The sequence below is a fragment of the Chiloscyllium punctatum genome, chromosome 26, assembly GCF_047496795.1.
Source record: "Chiloscyllium punctatum isolate Juve2018m chromosome 26, sChiPun1.3, whole genome shotgun sequence".
NCBI lineage: Eukaryota > Metazoa > Chordata > Chondrichthyes > Orectolobiformes > Hemiscylliidae > Chiloscyllium > Chiloscyllium punctatum.
The window spans coordinates 71,765,405-71,783,548 of NC_092764.1; the positions used below are offsets into that span (position 1 = coordinate 71,765,405).

The following is an 18,144-nucleotide window of genomic DNA, read 5'->3' on the forward strand; positions in this document are numbered from 1 at the left end:
CTCCCTCTACTACAAATGCTCAGTAGCAGCAGCGTGTACTTCCAATGGCACTGAGTCAGAGTCCCCCTGTGTCCCTAACATATATAGACCACCCCCAGCAGCATTCTGGTTTTACATACACCAAATGGACTGCAACAGTTCAAGAAGCCAGTGATGCCCACAACCAGTGAGTGAATAACAATCATTAATTTTAATTACACATCAAAGTGACTTTTCCAATTTGTTACCTGGTTTTGATCTTTGAGGATTTCATACTAAATATTCTGCAAGCTTCTTAGTCTAGGGCCTTCCCCTCATGTTTTGAGCATAGGAAAGTAAAAACATACTTTGAGAATCAGATTTGTAATTAGAAAGCTGCCTGAATGAGATGTTGCCTAGAGTAGGTTGAATGCAGGAAGTTAGATACAAGTTACTTAGTCATCTTGTCTGACATGGTAGTAGTTAGCACTGTTGCCTCATCTCACTGTGCCAGGGACCTGGGTTCACTTCCAGCCTCTGGCAACTGCCTGCATGGAGTTTGCATGTGCTTCCCGTGTCTACTTGGGTTTCCTCCCACAGTCCAAAGATGTGTAGATTAGGAGGATTGGCCATGCTAAATTGCTCCGTAGTGTCCATAGATGTATAGGCTAGGTGGATTAGCTATGGGAATTGAGGTTACAGGATATGGTGGGGGAGACTTGTTGGGATACTCTTCGGAGAGTCGCATCGAACTCGATGGGCCGAATGACCGCTTCCTGCACTGTAGTGATCCTCTTCTATGATTCTACTGATGCCAGTAAACACAGTATGTTCTTTTTGTTACAGTATGAACCAAGTTGTATTGATTGTAATCAATGGGTCTGGCCATAACCTGTTACTCTGTTCGTTCTGTGAAATATAGCAGATTAGTGGTGTTTGTATGTGTGATCTTTAAGCAAATATTTTGTCAACCTGCCTACTGAAAGATGGGATAGGTGATTTTAAGACTACAACTGAAAGAAGTGAATATCTGGTTCAGATCACAACCCTAGGTTATGTGATATTGCTAAATATTGGGCATGATGCACATGGTCCTAATTGCAAAATGCTTAGAACTATTATGGGGTGACTGACACTGATATATTTGAGAGAATATTTAAGCCAGACCTGAAACTTAAATGAGGCCTGTGGTTCCACTGCACTGCATCAGAGTCTATCATTTAATTTTTATAGCACTGACATTAAGCACAGGATATACCAAACTTATGAATCTTTATTGGAATTTATGTTTTAAGTCCAAGACAAACATTTTAAACCTGTAGAATTTGACATTTAAACAACTTGAATAATTGATTATTCCATTAATTTGTTTGTCTTTTTCTGTACTCTGTTTCCTGTAAATCCCAACCCCAACCGCCAAATCCCTCCAAAAACAGACATCCATTGAAGATGTTCCAACAGCCATTGCCCCTTTTCAAGGCCGTGTTCTGGTTGGTTTGGGGAAACTCCTGCGCATCTATGATCTAGGGAAGAAGAAGCTGCTGAGGAAATGTGAAAATAAGGTAGAGTGATTGATGCTTTTGCTGGTGATGGGTTTTTGCGCTTGCATTTGAAACTGATGTTGCAGTTGGGTCACTTGTTTATGGTATTACAGAGGAACCTCAATTTTCCGAATATCGGATTATCCGAAGGGGATCTCAAGGTCCCAGTAGAAACAATGTCAAAGCTGTTTCAGCCCTGATCGCGTCATTTGTTTACAGGTATAATGATGAAAAACGAACTCAGCTCACTGAAATGCTGCAGAGGACAGTCCAGGCACTGTTTCAAAATGACTGACTTCCTGCCCTCTCTGTCCCCGCCCCACACTTTCCCTGGAGTTGTATACGGGGGTGAACCCTAAACCCCTCTTTTTTTTTCCCAGATAATCTCTCCAACATTGTCCTGTACAGGGCAGAGGTGGAACCTGTCAAAACGTTGCAATAAAAAGTTGTGTGCACGCGTGCACTATTTGGAGACTTACCCCACAAAGGCAGCAGCAGTCTTACTGTTGGTGTCCAGTCCGGCTGCCCCAGAGGAGGGGGCAGACGGGAGTTGGGCGGGGTAGGTGCAGACGGGGGGTGGGGGGGGCGCTGTTGGATGGGATTGGGGCAGGTAGGGGCAGATCAGGTTGGGAGTGGGCGGGAGGTCGGGGTGGGACTGGACGGGGTTGGGAGCAAGCAGAAAGGAGATTTTGCCTTGCCTCCTGAACGGGGAATAGACTTCACAGAAAACCCCTAGTCCCAGAGGAAATCAGTTAACCGAATAATCAGTTATCTGAATGAAATAGTGCCCGCCCATCTCCAGATAATCGAGGTTCCTCTGTATTGTGCAGTACACCTAAGTACTGTTCTTACAGTGATGGAAGTACACAGGTGAAAATATTCCACCATAGAAAAGAAGGTATGCTCCATTTGTGATACCTTGGACATTGCTGGAGGAAATTTGAACAATCTATCATGATTGCTAGAGCAAGTGTTGGAGGAAGAGAAAACAACGCATGTTCCCAGACACTTGCAGACACTCAAACACTTGCATGGTAAAATGTAGAAGATGCTTACTGATGTCACAAACACTGGCAAATTTGGGACTATGGGCAGTCTACCTTCCATCAAGCCCTTAGAATGTGGGGCATGTTGCAAAGTGTCAGGAACTGCAGCTGAAGCAGAATTTCTGGACAGTAACTTCTCCTTGCAGCCTCCTTCCTTTTCTGCCTGCATGTCCTCGTGAGGTCACATATGTTGGTCAGTGTATAAGAAGGTACCAGTGGGTTTTGTGGAAAGAAAGTCTAACAGTGCCAACAGTAACACAAGCTGCTCAAATGTTTGGAACTGAATGATTTGCTCTGTCTCTGGATAGAAACTGTGGACATTGGGTGAAGAACTCCTTGCTTCATCTGAAATTATTTACAGTGCAAACACTAACCCTTTTTGAACATAGGGGTGACATGCAAAAAAAAATGTGGATAATCCATCCCTAAATTACATTAAGTTAGTTACATAGTTTTGCTGCAACTTTTTGGAAATACAGTGGATCTGAATGTTAGCCTCTGCAGTTAGGGAGATTTGTTTCCCTTTGGGGGAAAAGTCATTTGTTTCAGGATTGGCCTGGCAAACCCTGATTTCAGCAACATGTCCTAATGTGTGATTTTATGGCACCACCTCCCATCACCTTCTGCAGAGTGGTCGCGGTGATTACAATTAGCTTCCAGGCATCACGGTCCAAGTTCAGGATTATATTTTCAATGAGATGGATTAAAAACTTGAGTAAGAGCTGTTTTGTGTTTTAATGGGATGTTCCAGCAGAGACAGCAGCCTGCCCTTTCTTTTTTAAAGCAGCTATGCAATGTTCTAACCTGGAAAATTGGAGTATGGGTTTGACCAAGCCATTGTCTACCACTAAACTTGCAGTGAATGGGTCCTTTTTCCATCTATTAATCCAGTTGCAGAGGCAGAGTTCTGCATATAAGACTTGAACATGTGAATGGCTTTTCTTGCAATTTGTTGCTTCTGCTTGCTCAGACCTCCAAGGGGACACCTGGGTGTTGGTATATCACCTATCTTTTCAGATTTTCTGACAATTCCAAAGCTTAATCGTTTTCTGTAATGTTCCTGCTAGCTCCCAAATGAAATTTTCTATATTCTTGATGCATCCAATGTTCTGATTCCGAGGAAGATGGATATAGATTGTGTGCTTAAAAAGCTCATTATTTCTGTCCAATATTGCAAGTCAAAAGTGTACAGGAGAGTAGAAAAAACTGGTATCAGGAGATTCCTCAAAAATGCATTGCAGCAATAACAAAGCTGTTTGCAATTGCGTATGGAATTTTATTGGGAAATTAATGTACCCTATAACTTTCTGTGGTTTACTTTCTTCAGCATATTCCAAATTTCATAGTGGCGATCCACACCATTGGACACAGAGTCATTGTCTCCGATGTACAGGAGAGCTTCTTCTGGATTCGTTACAAACGCAATGAGAACCAGCTGATTATTTTCGCTGATGACACATTACCCCGCTGGATCACCACAGCTTGTCTGCTGGACTATGAAACAATGGCTGGTGCTGATAAATTTGGCAATATCAGTGTGGTAAGTACTTATCCTCGCAAACCTGTGTTATTGGCGGTGACATATTTAAGGCTTGATTCTCTGGTAGACCTGCTGACAGGAGAGAAATATAGTAATAGAGTGACCTGGTTAAAGAACTTTTATTACTATTCATTCTTGGGAGGTGAGCATTACTGAGAAGGTCTGCATCTTAGTACTAATCCATTCATAGAGGAGGCTGGGACACTGGCTGTAAGTTATGATTTGATTAAATGTAGGCTTTGATTTGACTGGACTGGCACAAGTCTGCTTAATAGTAAAGATGCTGTCTTTGTCGGGTGTTTTTTTTAATTGAGTTTTTTGGGTTTCAGTGGCAAAATTGCTGTTGAATTGAGCAATTTGGGAGGCTGTTTCAGGGGACAATTAAGAGGCATATCGCTGGTGTATCTGCATGTATAGACCAGACCAAGCAAGGACAACAGTTTCCTTCCCTAATGAACATAAGTGAATAGATAGTTTGTTTTTTGACAGTCAGTGATTACCATTACTGAGACTAGCTTTCAATTCCAGAGTTAACAATTGAATTTAAATTTCACCAGCTGCTGTGTTGGGCTTTGAAACTGTGTCCCCAGAATATTAATTTGAGTCTCAGGATTGGTAATCCAGTGATATTGCTAGCGCATTACTTTGAGACTCAGTCAGGATGGCTGATTTCCTAACCTGAATGACGTTAGTGAATCAGAAAGGTTTTATTTTAATAACCTGCAGTTACTGATGCTCACTTTATTTATTGCTGATTGATTAAACATTTTGGGTTTAAATGTATCTAGATACTGTGGTGAGATTTGAATTCCTGTCTTCAAAACATTAGTTTAGTTTCTGGACTGCTGGTTCAGAAACATTACCACCCTGCTACCATTCTCATAACGAGAGTTTTCTAGAGACTTTCCAGGAGTTGTGATTATTGAAAGGAACAAGTAGATGATGAACCATGCCTAGCTTGCTCAGCTGTTAAGAAACCAATTTGTTTAAGTGCTTTGGGAAAAATAAAGAAAACACCTTAATTAGCCTGATCTGTTACAAAAGCACCAGGGCTTTCCTATCAGGGCAGAGGTTACGTGTATCCAACTCCTTCATTCAAAAAAAATGTTCTCGATCCACAGAAACCTTTGGGTTCTGAGGTGTTAGGTGTCTGTTAGACTAAACAGCTGGTTAGCTTATTGGCTTGCAACTGGCTTATTGTGATTTGAGCATGTCAGCTGTCTCCCACATCTAAATGTACATTGTTCTACCTGAGGATGGCTGTCTTGGCTTGGGCATGTTGTTTTGGAAAAGTTCTTTTCTTGCAAGATGCTAGACCAAAGTATATTTAAGTGCTGATAGCTGAAGGGCTGAATGGTCCCCTTCTGTGCTTTGTCATTTTTATGGTTCTGTTGCTAAATATTATCACTCTCATCCAAAGTCTATAAGTGATAATCTCAGCACAGAAAAATCTGCTATTTTGCTTATTTTTACTTTAAAATTCCATACAAATCTTTTGAACTTGTATCAGTTGTAGAAATCATTGAGATTTCCAATCCAAATCTCTTTTTGGCTTGTCTAGAGCTGTGCACAGATGTGCGTATTTGTGAAAGGCACATTTTTATACAGTTGGTGATTTCTGCAGGACTTTTACAGTGAATAAACACAGACGTTTCTGCTTGAAATAACGTGTCACCAGCAACTTTGCTACATTAATGAAAATGGGTAAATATTTTAAACATGGGGTCCCCCACACCCCTCACTCAATCGGGACTTAAACCAGTTGGAAGTAAATGTCAATATGACATATGGCGGTGGTCACTGGTTCACTCGTCTTTTGCAGTTAACACAACATTTACTTAGATTATGTACATTTGCTGAACTGTGAAATGTTCCAGTCAGTATACCTAGTCCTGTGCCTTATTTTTTTGATAAAGGGCTATAGTAACATACAGGAACCATTTATTGAGGGTGATCTTGTGACTGTTGCAGGTGAGATTGCCTCCAAACACCAGTGATGATGTTGATGAGGATCCCACTGGGAACAAAGCATTGTGGGATAGAGGTCTACTTAATGGAGCTTCCCAGAAGGTAAGAGAATATTATTCAGAATACAGGCAATTACATCTAGTGATTTCTGGGCATAGGCCTGCAGCAGTATGTCTGAGTAAGAAGCACTGGACAGCAGCTGTGGAATGAGAGAAGAAACCTCTGATGCAGAATGAAAGTTTCCCATTCCTCACAGGATAAGGGGAAGAAGCCACTTATTGTTTCTATGACCCATGCTGACACGATGGAGACTTGCTGCTTATTCACATTTTGCCCTGCTTAGGCAATTTAGACAGCCATGTGAAATTAGTTTGATGTGATAAAATCCTTTTTGCTCATGAGAATTCTCCTTATAACTTTTAATTTGCAATAGGTATTTGTATACATTCATACTTACAGGATAAAATTACTCAGTCTTAGTTCTTGGGTTCAAATCGAACACCTGTCCTGCATCAGGGTCACTGCACCATATTGGTATAAAATGTGAAAAGAGCTTGGTTACTTTGCCATAGCATAAGATAGGGGATTAAGGACCAAGATGTTTATTTGAACACATTCCTTGCTACGCTATTTGTTAACTGGGCTAATAGGAAAAAGTAAAATGAATTAAATTGAATAGCTTGGGTCAACATTAAAAATTAACGAGGCCGGGGGGATCCAAGATGGCGGCGACCCAGCAAGTCTGAGTCTATAATGCTCCTCCCAAGACTTGGGTAAAGTGGGTCACCCACCCTCACCACACTCATCAAATCATTTATAATAGCTGTTTAATTAGTTGCTTAGTATTAAATTTAAACAATCTAATCTTTAGTAAAAATGACCAAAGGGAAGGGAGCCCGCAGCTCTCAGCAAGCAGGACCCCCTCCCCCACCCTCTCCAGCTGCAGCAGAGGCGTCCACAGCCGCCCCGGGGGATTTACCTACGGTGGCGAGCCTTGTGGAAATCATCTCCAAACTGGATGCGAAGATCGATGCTTTTATCGAAGAATCCCGAAATCGATGGGACTCACTCTCGGCCGCGCTGCAGAAGCACGACCGAGACATCCAGGAAATCAAGCGCCAAGTTGGAGGGGCGGCGTTAAAGGCCGCAACCTCCAAAACTACAGCATAATTGGCCGTGGATCAGGTCCGGAATCTAGAACAGCGAGTCCGGACCTTAGGGAATCACATTGACGACCTCGATTATTGAGGTTGTCAGAAAAAATATTCATTTGCTGGGCCTTCCCGAACGGGAAGAGGAAGGCCAGCTTACAGCGTTCCTCGAGCAGTGGCTGCCACAGCTTTTAAATCTGGAGGCTGGATCAGGCCAGGTAAGGGTGGAATGGGCCTACTGGGTCGCAATACGCGGGCCCGGCTCGAACCAGCGCCCACGCCCGGTCCTGTTCCGGCTGCAGAGCTATAGGGAGAGGCAGATACTCCTAGAAGCCTCAAGAAATCTTGGAAAAGACCCCCAAGCCATGATCTGTAAAGGATCCAAGATCATGTTATTCCAGGACTTTTCTCCAGTTCTGGTCCGAAAGAGGAAGGCATTCGATGAGGCGAAGAAGTGTTTAAGGGACTTAAATATTCAGTACTCCTTACTATACCCAGCGACACTACGCTTTACCCATGAAGGCTCCGTATATAACTTCGGATCACCAGAAAAGGCTAAGGAATTCTTGGACTATCTTAGATAAACTGCAAGAGATAATGGATGTTGGTTTACCTTTCCCCCGCTTTGGTTTATATCCCCCCCCCCTCCCCTTTTTTTCTTTTTTCTTACCTTACTGTTTAATATTATCATGGTGGGGAGAGGGATCTGATTTTTCTCTCTTTTCTCTTCCCCCCCCCCCCCCCCCCCCCCCTCCTTGGGGTTGTTTTCTTTTTTTGTGTGTGTGCTGGGGGGAGGTGGTTACCTTATTCTATTTTACCTCTTTCTTTAGGAGCAGGGTTGTTTCTCCCTTGTTATTTTGTATTATTATATTTATTTTTATTTGTTGAGGTTGTAATTTTATAGTTATGCTTATATATGGTATTAACATTACCAAATATATCCAGGTGTTGGTGTGGGTGGGGGTAGGGTGCTCACTGTTAACTCTAGCTTTGTATTATATCTGAATTCTCCTCATTTTATTGAGGAGCGCCTGGGTCAAGGGTGGGGCATTGGTTGGGAGAGGATATGATGGACTTTTGGAGAGGAAGTGACACCCCCCGGGAACAAGGGGGAAAATCTGCACTTAGATAAGTTTTATATTTTTTTTATTATTTAGAAATAGTTTTTTATTATACTGTTGTGAGTGTATTAGAGAGCTTTTATTTTTGTAAATTTTATATGCTGTATGCTCGGGATGTTCTGGATAGGGTTTCCCATCCCGAGGGGTCTCTGATTTGCCCAGATGATTATGGTTGATCAGTCGGTTAAGTGGTGCACCTGGAATGTCAAGGGGGGTAATTCGCCAGTCAAAAGGAAGAAAATATTATCAAATCTTAAGAAAGAAAGAGTTGATATAGCTCTCCTACAGGAGACACACCTGTCGGATAAAGAACACTTGAAATTACGACAGGGTGGATTTGATCAGGCCTCTTTTTCTTTTAGCTCAAAAAGCAGGGGAGTTGTTATTCTTGTTTGGAAGAATTTCCCTTTCAAAATCCTAAATCAGATAAAAGACGAATCTGGACGATATATTTTGATTAAAGCCCTTATAAATGGAGAGGAATATGGGATTTTAAATTTGTACTGCCCCCCCCCCCCGGCACACCCCTTTAAATTTATAACGGGAGCATTTTCAAAATTGATGGCTTTTGGTGTCCATCATACAATTAAAGTCTCCCTCTATAATTGTATTATGGATCCGGAAATAGATAGGATTCCCAAGAGTACTGCAGGAGTATCTCCCAGATCCAGACAATTGGTGGATCTGAACAAAGAATTAGGATTAGTCGATGTATGGAGATGTCTTCTTCCACAGGGCAGAGATTTTTCTTTTTACTACAATCCACATAAATGTCATACCAGAATTGATATGTTTCTTGCCCCCTCGATTTTTAAAAATTCCATATCATCCTGTAAAATAGGTAGTATAGCAATTTCCAACCACGCTGCTGTATATATGGAAACTAAGGGGAGGAACAATGGGACATCCCCTCGGCATTGGAGTATGGACCCCTTCCTAATGAAAGATAGTAAATTTGTAAAGTACTTCTCTCGAGAATTTAAAATTTTTTTACAAATTAATTCAGGTACAGCGAGCATCAATGATGTGGGAGACCATCAAAGTTTACGCAGGAGGTTTGATCATCTCCTACTCAGCAACCCAGAAAAAATTGAAGGGAGAACAACAGCATCTGCTTGAAGCTCGCTTAAAAGCGGCTGAAATAGCATACACTGATAGACCTTCTATTATTAAATTGTAAAGGATTACGGCTCTTAGGACAGCTCTAAACACTACGCTTACTCAAACGGCTAAGAGGGAAATATTTGCAAAACAAAGGTTATATGAATATGGCGATAAACCGGGTAGATAGTTAGCATTTCTTGCAAGAAAAAAAAGGCCCCTCAGACTATGACGTCTATCAAGGAAAGTACGGGTATTTTGACTCATGATCATAAAAAGATTAATGCGATCTTTAGAGAATTTTATTCTGAGTTATATAAATCGCAGGATTGTGAAGACAGGACTAGGAGGATGCAGTCATTTTTTAAAAATTTGACCTTTCCGGGCCTAACTCCGGAACAGGTATCGGTCTTAAATGCTCCTCTAACAGTCCAAGAAATACTTGACGCAATCAGGCAACTTCAGAGCGGTAAGGCACCTGGCCCTGATGGTTTTCAAGCTGAATTCTATAAAGAATTTACAGGAATATTGGCTGGTCCACTTATGGACATGTATAACTATGCATATAGTCAGGGCTGTCTCCCGCCTTTGCTGAAAGAGGCAAATATCTCTCTTATCCTTAAAAAAGGAAAGGATCCAGAAGATTGTACGTCATACAGACCAATATTCTTGCTAAATGTAGATTTTAAAATTCTTTCTAAAACGTTAGCACTGAGACTAGAAAGGGTACTGCCACATATTATAAAGGAGAATCAGATGGGGTTTGTTAAGGGCCGTGGATCATCCAATAATATTAGAAGGGTTTTGAATGTGATTCAAGCCTGTCATCAGGGAAAGATACCAGGAGTAGTAGTTTCATTAGACGCGGAAAAGGCATTTGATAGGGTTGAATGGTCATATTTGTTTTACACGTTGGAAAGGTTTGGCGTTGGACAGGTGTTTACCAAATGGGTCTCAACATTGTATAGTGATCCCAAAGCAGTTGTGGTTACCAATGGATTATGTTCAGATAGCTTCAGTGTGGGTAGGGGCTGCCGTCAGTGATGTCCTCTCTCGCCATTGTTATTTACGCTAATAATTGAACCACTAGCAGAAACTATACGAGCTGATCCTAATATAACGGCCCCGAGGATTGGTACAGGTAAACATAAAATTACCCTTTATGCAGATGTTCTTCTATTCCTCAGTAATCTTCTGATGTCCGTACCTCGCCTAATCCAAGTTATTAATACATTTAGCGCATTCTCAGGCTATAAAATTAATTTTTCAAAATCAGAGGCTATGCCAATGGGTGGCCTTGCTTTGATACCCCACTTAGTGGACGGATCCCTTTTTCCCTTTCGTTGGTCCCTGGAGGGTTTCTTATATTCAGGCATTTTTATTACCCCTGTATTTGGTCAGTTATACAAGGCTAACTTTGTGCATTTACTGGAAAGGATAAGGCAGGACCTCCAGCGATGGGGAGACCTTCCAATTTCCTGGCTGGGTAGCATAGCGCTAATTAAAATGAATGTCCTGCTCCGTCTCCTATATCCTCTGAGAATGCTTCCGGTGATGCTGCTGAGGATGGCTCTACGTAAATTATATAGCTGGTTGGGTTCCTTTATCTGGAATCATAGACGGCCTCTCATTAAGCTGAAGAAGCTACAGCTTCCACAGGCAAGGGGAAGATTGGACTTCCCAGATTTTAGGAAATATCAGTTAAGTTCCCTATTAAGTTAGATAGCTGATTGGGTCTTGTCTGATCCACAATCAATCTGGTTGGACATAGAGGCCTCTCAAGTAAAATACCCACTTATTAACCTTTTATTTTCAGACAAGAAGAAAATCATTACAGATCACTGTAAAAACCCTATAATACTAAATACAATGAAGGCTTGGAATATAATGCGGCAAAATGAGGGTAATTCACATAAAACATCCCCCTATGCACCGATAGTGGGAGCATGGGGATTCCAACCGGGGTTTACAGATGCCACTTTTAAACTCTGGAGATCCAGGGGTATCTCATGTTTAGGGGATCTGTTTAAAGATGGGGTCCTGATGTCTTTTGAACAGCTGCGTCAGAAATTTGGATTACCTAATGCAGACCACTTTCGATACTTCCAAATTCGAGACTATATACAGAAGAAGACTACGTTATTAGATAGTCTTTATAAATCAGGTAGAGAATGTAATGTCCTACGACCAGTGGGGGTATCCTCCATCAGTTTTATTTATCATTTACTACATGATGAAGTATCGGGAGATATGGATAATCTGCTTAAAACATGGGATCAGGATTTGGGACTAGAAATCTCTATAGAAACGTGGAATGATATTTGGGAAAACGCTAGAAGAATCACTATCTGTAACAGAACCCAGGCTATCCAGCTGAAGATACTTCATAGGACCCATATAGCACCGGTTCGATTGGCAAAATCAAAGACAGGAGCATCTCCAGTGTGTCCCAAATGTAAAATAGAGGTGGATACTCTTGTACATTGCCTATGGACCTGTCATAAGATCCGTAGATATTGGACTAAAGTAGCAAGTACCCTGACAGAAATTTTAGGAACGGAAATTAAAGTGGACCCTGTGTATCTCTCCTTTTGGGTTTTTCGAACTTTCCCTCCTTGGACATGTACAGGAAGATGAGGGTAATTCACATAAAACATCCCCCTATGCATCGATAGTGGGAGCATGGGATTCCATTCCAAATAGAATATTTTCTATTCTCTCTTTCTGTGCAAGGAAAAATATTTTGGTGAACTAGGTGGCTGAGGGCCCCCCTAGACTTTCAAATTGGCACAGATTAATTATGGAATGTATTCCCCTTGACTTCCTTACAAATATGGTGCACCGAAAGACCAAATTATTTTATAAAATATGGCAGCCCTTCTTGAATTATATAAATACAGATATTTCGGCTATCCTAACAAGGGCTTTTATTTAAGTGAGATTACAAACCTGACTGGTCCTGGGCCCCTTAGGAGAGGAATCCCGCACGAATATGGGTTTTATTACATTTGATATTAACACATTCCGAGCATGTAAGAGACTTAAATATACACTCTGGTTAGTTGTCGGTTAGATTAGTGGACAGTTGAGTTTTTTTTCGGTACTTTTTCTTTTGTTAAATTTTGGCTATTGTATATTTGATTTAATTGTGTATCAATGTTTGTATATGAGAGTTTTGTTTATTTTTGTAAACTTGTAAAAATGTTAAATTTCTAATAAAAATATGAATTAAAAAAAATTAACGAGGCCATCTCCAAATGCAGATGCATGTGAACTGAAAATTATCATGAGGCTGCATACAGTGCAGCCATGGAAATGTGGCACCAGATACTTGTATCATACACTGATCTTAACAGTGTTTGGTGATGTAATTTTGATTCTCTCTTTCCCCATTGTTGCTACTCCCTCGGGGGGGGGATAAGTCAGTAATGTGAGTGTTACCTTTCTGTTATTTTGGAATCAATCAAACAAATCACTTAAGCCACCAAATTTCAGTGTTGTACCAATCTGCTTTTTTCAGATTGTGGATTTGTTAGCACAATTTTGTCCTATTGCTACCAGTAATAGACTTATAATCATTCATATCACTGTAGGATTCCTACATTATCATGACCCACTTTTGGAAGGTTATTTTTCTTATACTTTGAAGTGGATTTTTCTTATACTGCTGGATTTTTCTTATACTTTGAAGTGAATGTGTTATGATCCACCTGTATTCTTTCTTGATGCTTCTAGACAGATATCCTGCTGACTGGGTTTTTGGAGTTGCTTCAGTAACTGGCTGCCTGAAGGCAGACAACTCATCCATTATCTCAATTAATTATAGTCTCTGAAAATTACCAAAAGCTGGAGTATCAGTATGAGGAATCATAGAAATCAGTATTTGGGCTGGTCTCGGTGTAAAATGGGTTACTTGCAAATTTTCAGTGTGGCATCAGTGTCCAAGTAAGAGGAGGCAGTCTTTGTGTAATTGTGATTTTGTGTTCTTTGTTCAGGCTGAGATCATTGTTAATTATCATGTGGGAGAGTCAGTCCTTTCATTACAGAAGACCACGTTAATTCCTGGTGGTTCAGAATCGCTTGTGTACACAACCTTGTCTGGAGGCATTGGGATCCTAGTTCCATTCACATCACATGAGGTGCGTTATCAATCATACTGTTATCAATTGCTTTTCTTTAGAGTTTTCATCGGAGATCATTGTTCGTTTGAAGTTGAGGTTTCAGTCCACTTACTGATCTTGACAATGCTGGGATACAGTTTCAAGTAAAATTGTTGACAAAGGTTAAATAATTCTCAGCAGTTTTGTCTGGGCATACACAACATCCAGTAGCAAATTTTTCTTAAAAGGCAGTCAGCAACAATCATGCTGCTGGCTGCCTCCCAACCTGAGGAGTACCACAAGCCACTTCTCTAGATGAGACTACCTTACCCAGCTTAAACCGGACACCTTCCAGGCATGTGTCTCTCTGTTCCATATCCCTGTTAGGAAATAAACCACAGTTTCTCTGTGTAGCCAATTATAAATTGCTAATTTTTGATTTTGGTCTGTTTAAATGCATCAGATTCCAGGGTTGTATTTCGATATATCTTGTGATTAAACTGAGTGAGAGCTTCTGCTCTGAAGGCTGCAGCTCTATCTTGACCACCTGAGTAACAAGCAGTGGGTTAAAATAAATGCTAAATTCAATGTGTAAATAAATCCATTTAGAATGAGTCAGCTCCTGCTCTCAGCAGTAGACTTGGCGTGCTGACTCTTATAACTCATTGCTTTTTGGTGGTTGTGTTTTGTTTTCTTTTACAATGATGGTAAAACACCACCTTGATATTAAGCGAAGGACATTTGGTGATGTAGATCATGTTTCGTGTTTTTTGTTTGTAAACTAAGATTGATCTATCTATTTTTCCACAGGACCATGATTTCTTCCAACACCTGGAGATGCACATGAGATCAGAACACCCTCCACTGTGTGGTCGTGACCACCTTAGTTTCCGCTGTTACTACTTCCCCGTGAAGGTAGGTGTTTTTGCTGTTAGTACTCACTTTGGATTGAATAAGGACACAGCTGTTTCATTCTGCAGCAACTTTTGCCAGTAAAAGTTTAAAGTAACACTATATCTGCTGTGTAGCAGTAAAGTGTCCGATTAGGTTCTTAATTAAGCCAATGTCCAGGTTTTTTTTTCTGAAGTGTGCAGGTGTTCACCTTGTGACCAAGAAACTAAATACATGTCCTCATTCATTTACATAGATTTTACTGAAAATCTTTCTTTAACATTTAACCATCAATAAAGGTCAAAAATAGCTCTTTGCAAACCCATAACCCCATACAAAATCAAAGCCACACAGTGCAATGATGAGAAAATAGAAATGCACATGTTACTGGATTGTTAGAACTTTGTCAGCTGAATTGCCAGACTACTGTGAGAGTCATTGGCTGGACCTTGAAGGTACCTGCTGCAATCCCTGAAAAGCACATCTTAGTATTTTTGTGATTACATCAACAAGTGCATACTTGTGTTGATATGCATTATAAAAGGTCTACTGATGCAGTTCAGTGTGACAAAAGTATAGGTCAGTAACTCTGTATACACATGGACAAAAATGGGGTATGAGTTTGAGGAATTTAACGATCCTGTGTCTATCATCACACCATAGGGTGGTATTAAGAATTTCTGCTCCATTAAGAAACTTAGCACTGCAGCATTTTCATTCTGTGGATCTATTGTGCACCTCCTACAAGTTAAGAACTCAATGGATTGCTGTCATTTGTATCATCGTAATTTGATTTAACTATGTTGAATTGTCTTTTTTTTGCAAACGTTTTATCGCATTGTGTCCTACTCAGCCCCTAATGGTGAGTTGATTGCTGCATTATGGTTCATGTTTGCTGTCTTCACTGAAGACTTGTATGGGCACACACAAGTATATTCATGACAGGAACTGGAGAAACAACAGAAGTCAGCGTTTCTGCTGTTGTTTTGATTTCTGCTGACTTTAGATCACCTCTGGAAGTCATGTTTTTCTGTGTTAACAGGCTTAATGTCTATCCATTCATCATGATTGAGTTTAATCCATTCATCTGTATGTTTGCCATTTGGGATTTTGTGACTGTGTTCCCAGCCCAATTCCATGTAGGGACACTGAGCCCAATCCCTTATGTGCAATTAGTTAGCTAAGTGAGGACTGCGTGGTTCTATGTGGGCCTGTCCAGTGAAAATGGCTTTTTAGGTGCATGTACTTCAGCGCTTAACAATAATCAGTAAAACCTTTTCTCTCCCTGTTGTGGTTGCTTTCCCCCTACAAATAAATTGACGAGTGAGCAGATGGTATGAGACCATTCACAGAGCAATCAAGCTGGAAAACTACACTCTCAGGTGCAAAATATATTTTACAAAGATTCAAAACTCAAATGTTTCATTTTTAAGAAAACATTAATACCTAGAAGAGCCTCCCCTCCTTGCGCAGGTTTTGTCCATAGGGCATTGTATAATTGTTGCAATTGCTGAGAGCTCTAATTGCAAGGATTGAAAGAAAATGTATCCGTTTCAAATTCTGTCAGTTTGTGACAGATTTGTTGTTGGACAATTGATTGAAGCCAGCACTGTGGCGTGTGTATTGGCACAGTCACAATATAAGTAGTTTGATTATAGTTAAGGATGCCCCTAATTGGATTTTCCTTTTCCCTCCTCCATATTCCCCTTTTTCATTCGGATCAGACTAATTGACCACATGAGAATAGGCACTTCTTATAAAGGAGTTTGTGCCTTTGAGGATTAACGATCTGTTTTGTGTCTGGCTAAATCTTTCAAGTGTCTATGGACTTTTTTTTTCTTGTGGCATAATTTTAAATTGGAACAGTGTGTAACAGATGTAGATAACTAGGACAGCAGAACTGGGCAACTTCACATGTGGAGTCATTCATTTCCTAGCAAGAACTAACTCATTGGAAGGCGGGTGATGTGTAAATGGAAAAAGAATGACCTTTCCTGGTTCTTTGTACTGTTGAACTTCCGTTGGCTTAAATTTTAAATCTGCAACAGAAATTCAGATGAAATTGTGTTCTTTTTCAAGTCCACAGTCTTTACATAATAAAGATGGAACTGCTCAAGGCAGCTAATACTTGTGTATGTGTTTGTTTCTCATCTAGAATGTAATTGATGGCGACCTGTGTGAACAGTTCAACTCAATGGATCCCATAAAACAGAAAAGTGTGGCAGAGGAACTGGACCGAACACCTGCTGAGGTGTCCAAAAAACTGGAAGACATCCGAACACGTTATGCATTTTAGAAGCATGTACACAATCTGTCCCTCGGAAACATATGGCGCTTCATTTTTACGTGCAATGATGGCATTGCACAATGCCAGGAAGTGCATGTAGCAGAGTGTGGTTCACTCAGAAAAGCAACTTTCACTGTTTGAAAGGGCTGGAACTTTCTCTTGTAAATATAGTTTTGTACATTAAAATGTTTAAAGGTTTTGTTGGAAGGGAGGGTTAGGGCATGCATAGAACATTTTTTGCAGGGGCTTTTGAGAGACACTGCTGTGTGAATAGCACCCTTTTTTTAAAAAGGAGAGTTGCTTTTCCATTTGAGAGTACAGCAGAATAAAGTCCTCGTTTTAATAAGTCTAGTGTTTCCTTTGTCTCTCTTTCAAGCTGCGAATCAATTTCTAATTGCAAAGCTCCCTGGTCTGAAGTGCTGAACAGGAAAGTGACATGTTAGCTGTGTTGGCACAGCTGGAAGTCCATCACAGCATTTCTGCAAACGTATAATGAGAGGAGAAAAAGCTTCAGGATGCTGAATATTTTATATCCTTCATTTGTAGGAACGTGTTTAATCACCTGAAATCTTCAAGAGCAAGTTCTTTAGTTCAGTGACCCCACAGTTTAATTAAATTGCAATAAGAAAAGGCATCCTTGGCTTTTTCTTTCTTCCTAATCACTCAATGTCTCTCCTTCGTCAGCCAAGTCTCGAGGTGAATTGTGAAACGAAGGCTACTCCCTGAGTTGGAATCAGACACACACTGGGCCAGGCATGGCTCATTTAGACTCTTCACTTGTTCTATACTGGGAAGGGGCACATCAGGTACGTAGGAGCCAAATATTCAGTAGGGCAACAACGTGCCACTCATTTGTTGATTTTGTTTTTAAAGCATTGAAGACCCATATTTATAGAAGTTTATTTCCATAAACTTAATTAGCCACTCATTCATATTTAACAGTATTATCATTTCTGTAATGTGCATTTCTTCAACACAAATTGGCTATAACAACATTGAAGAATTTTGGCCACTATTTGTAGAATGCAAACTTTCCTAACCCATATTGGCTATACAGCAATTCCCATCCCATTGGTTTAAATGGTGCTGCTCCTTATAACACAATGTTGTATTGGAATGGAACTATTGCGTTCTATCAGAGTAGACTGTACAAGCTGTCGAATCAGTAATTCGGAGAATCACCAGTAGCTCGTCCGTGTGTATGAGTGAGCACAGTTCCAGTAGGAATGTTGACGTTTCTTTATCTCGTTATCCTTCCCTACTGCCTCAACTATTAATTGGAAATCTGATTTAGAACATTCACGTTGACAGCCACCAGGTAAATTAAGTACTCCATCCACACAATAATAATGTAGCTATGTTATGATGGTGTAAGGGGTACTGTACCTTTTTAAAAGGGTTAAAAGCGCCAAGTATTCTAAATAAGGTAACATTTGGTCG

At 40.5% G+C, this 18,144-nt stretch overlaps 1 protein-coding gene across 2 annotated transcripts in view; it reads left to right on the forward strand.

Moving 5' to 3' along the window:
• Window positions 1-17,050, forward strand: part of sf3b3 (splicing factor 3b, subunit 3) — a 60,529-nt gene extending 43,479 nt beyond the window's left edge. Inside the window, exons 22-28 of one of the 2 annotated variants that reach the window (XM_072547628.1) lie at window positions 1,395-1,520; window positions 3,873-4,085; window positions 6,057-6,155; window positions 13,422-13,565; window positions 14,337-14,441; window positions 15,749-15,799; window positions 16,573-16,719. In XM_072547628.1, the coding sequence (XP_072403729.1) occupies window positions 1,395-1,520; window positions 3,873-4,085; window positions 6,057-6,155; window positions 13,422-13,565; window positions 14,337-14,441; window positions 15,749-15,757 (696 nt within the window). In that variant the 3' untranslated portion in view covers window positions 15,758-15,799; window positions 16,573-16,719. Of the gene's footprint in view, window positions 1-1,394; window positions 1,521-3,872; window positions 4,086-6,056; window positions 6,156-13,421; window positions 13,566-14,336; window positions 14,442-15,748; window positions 15,800-16,572 lie in introns of both variants that reach the window. The other variant, XM_072547627.1, reaches the window with a different exon arrangement.
• The last annotated feature ends 1,094 nt before the right edge of the window (window positions 17,051-18,144 follow it).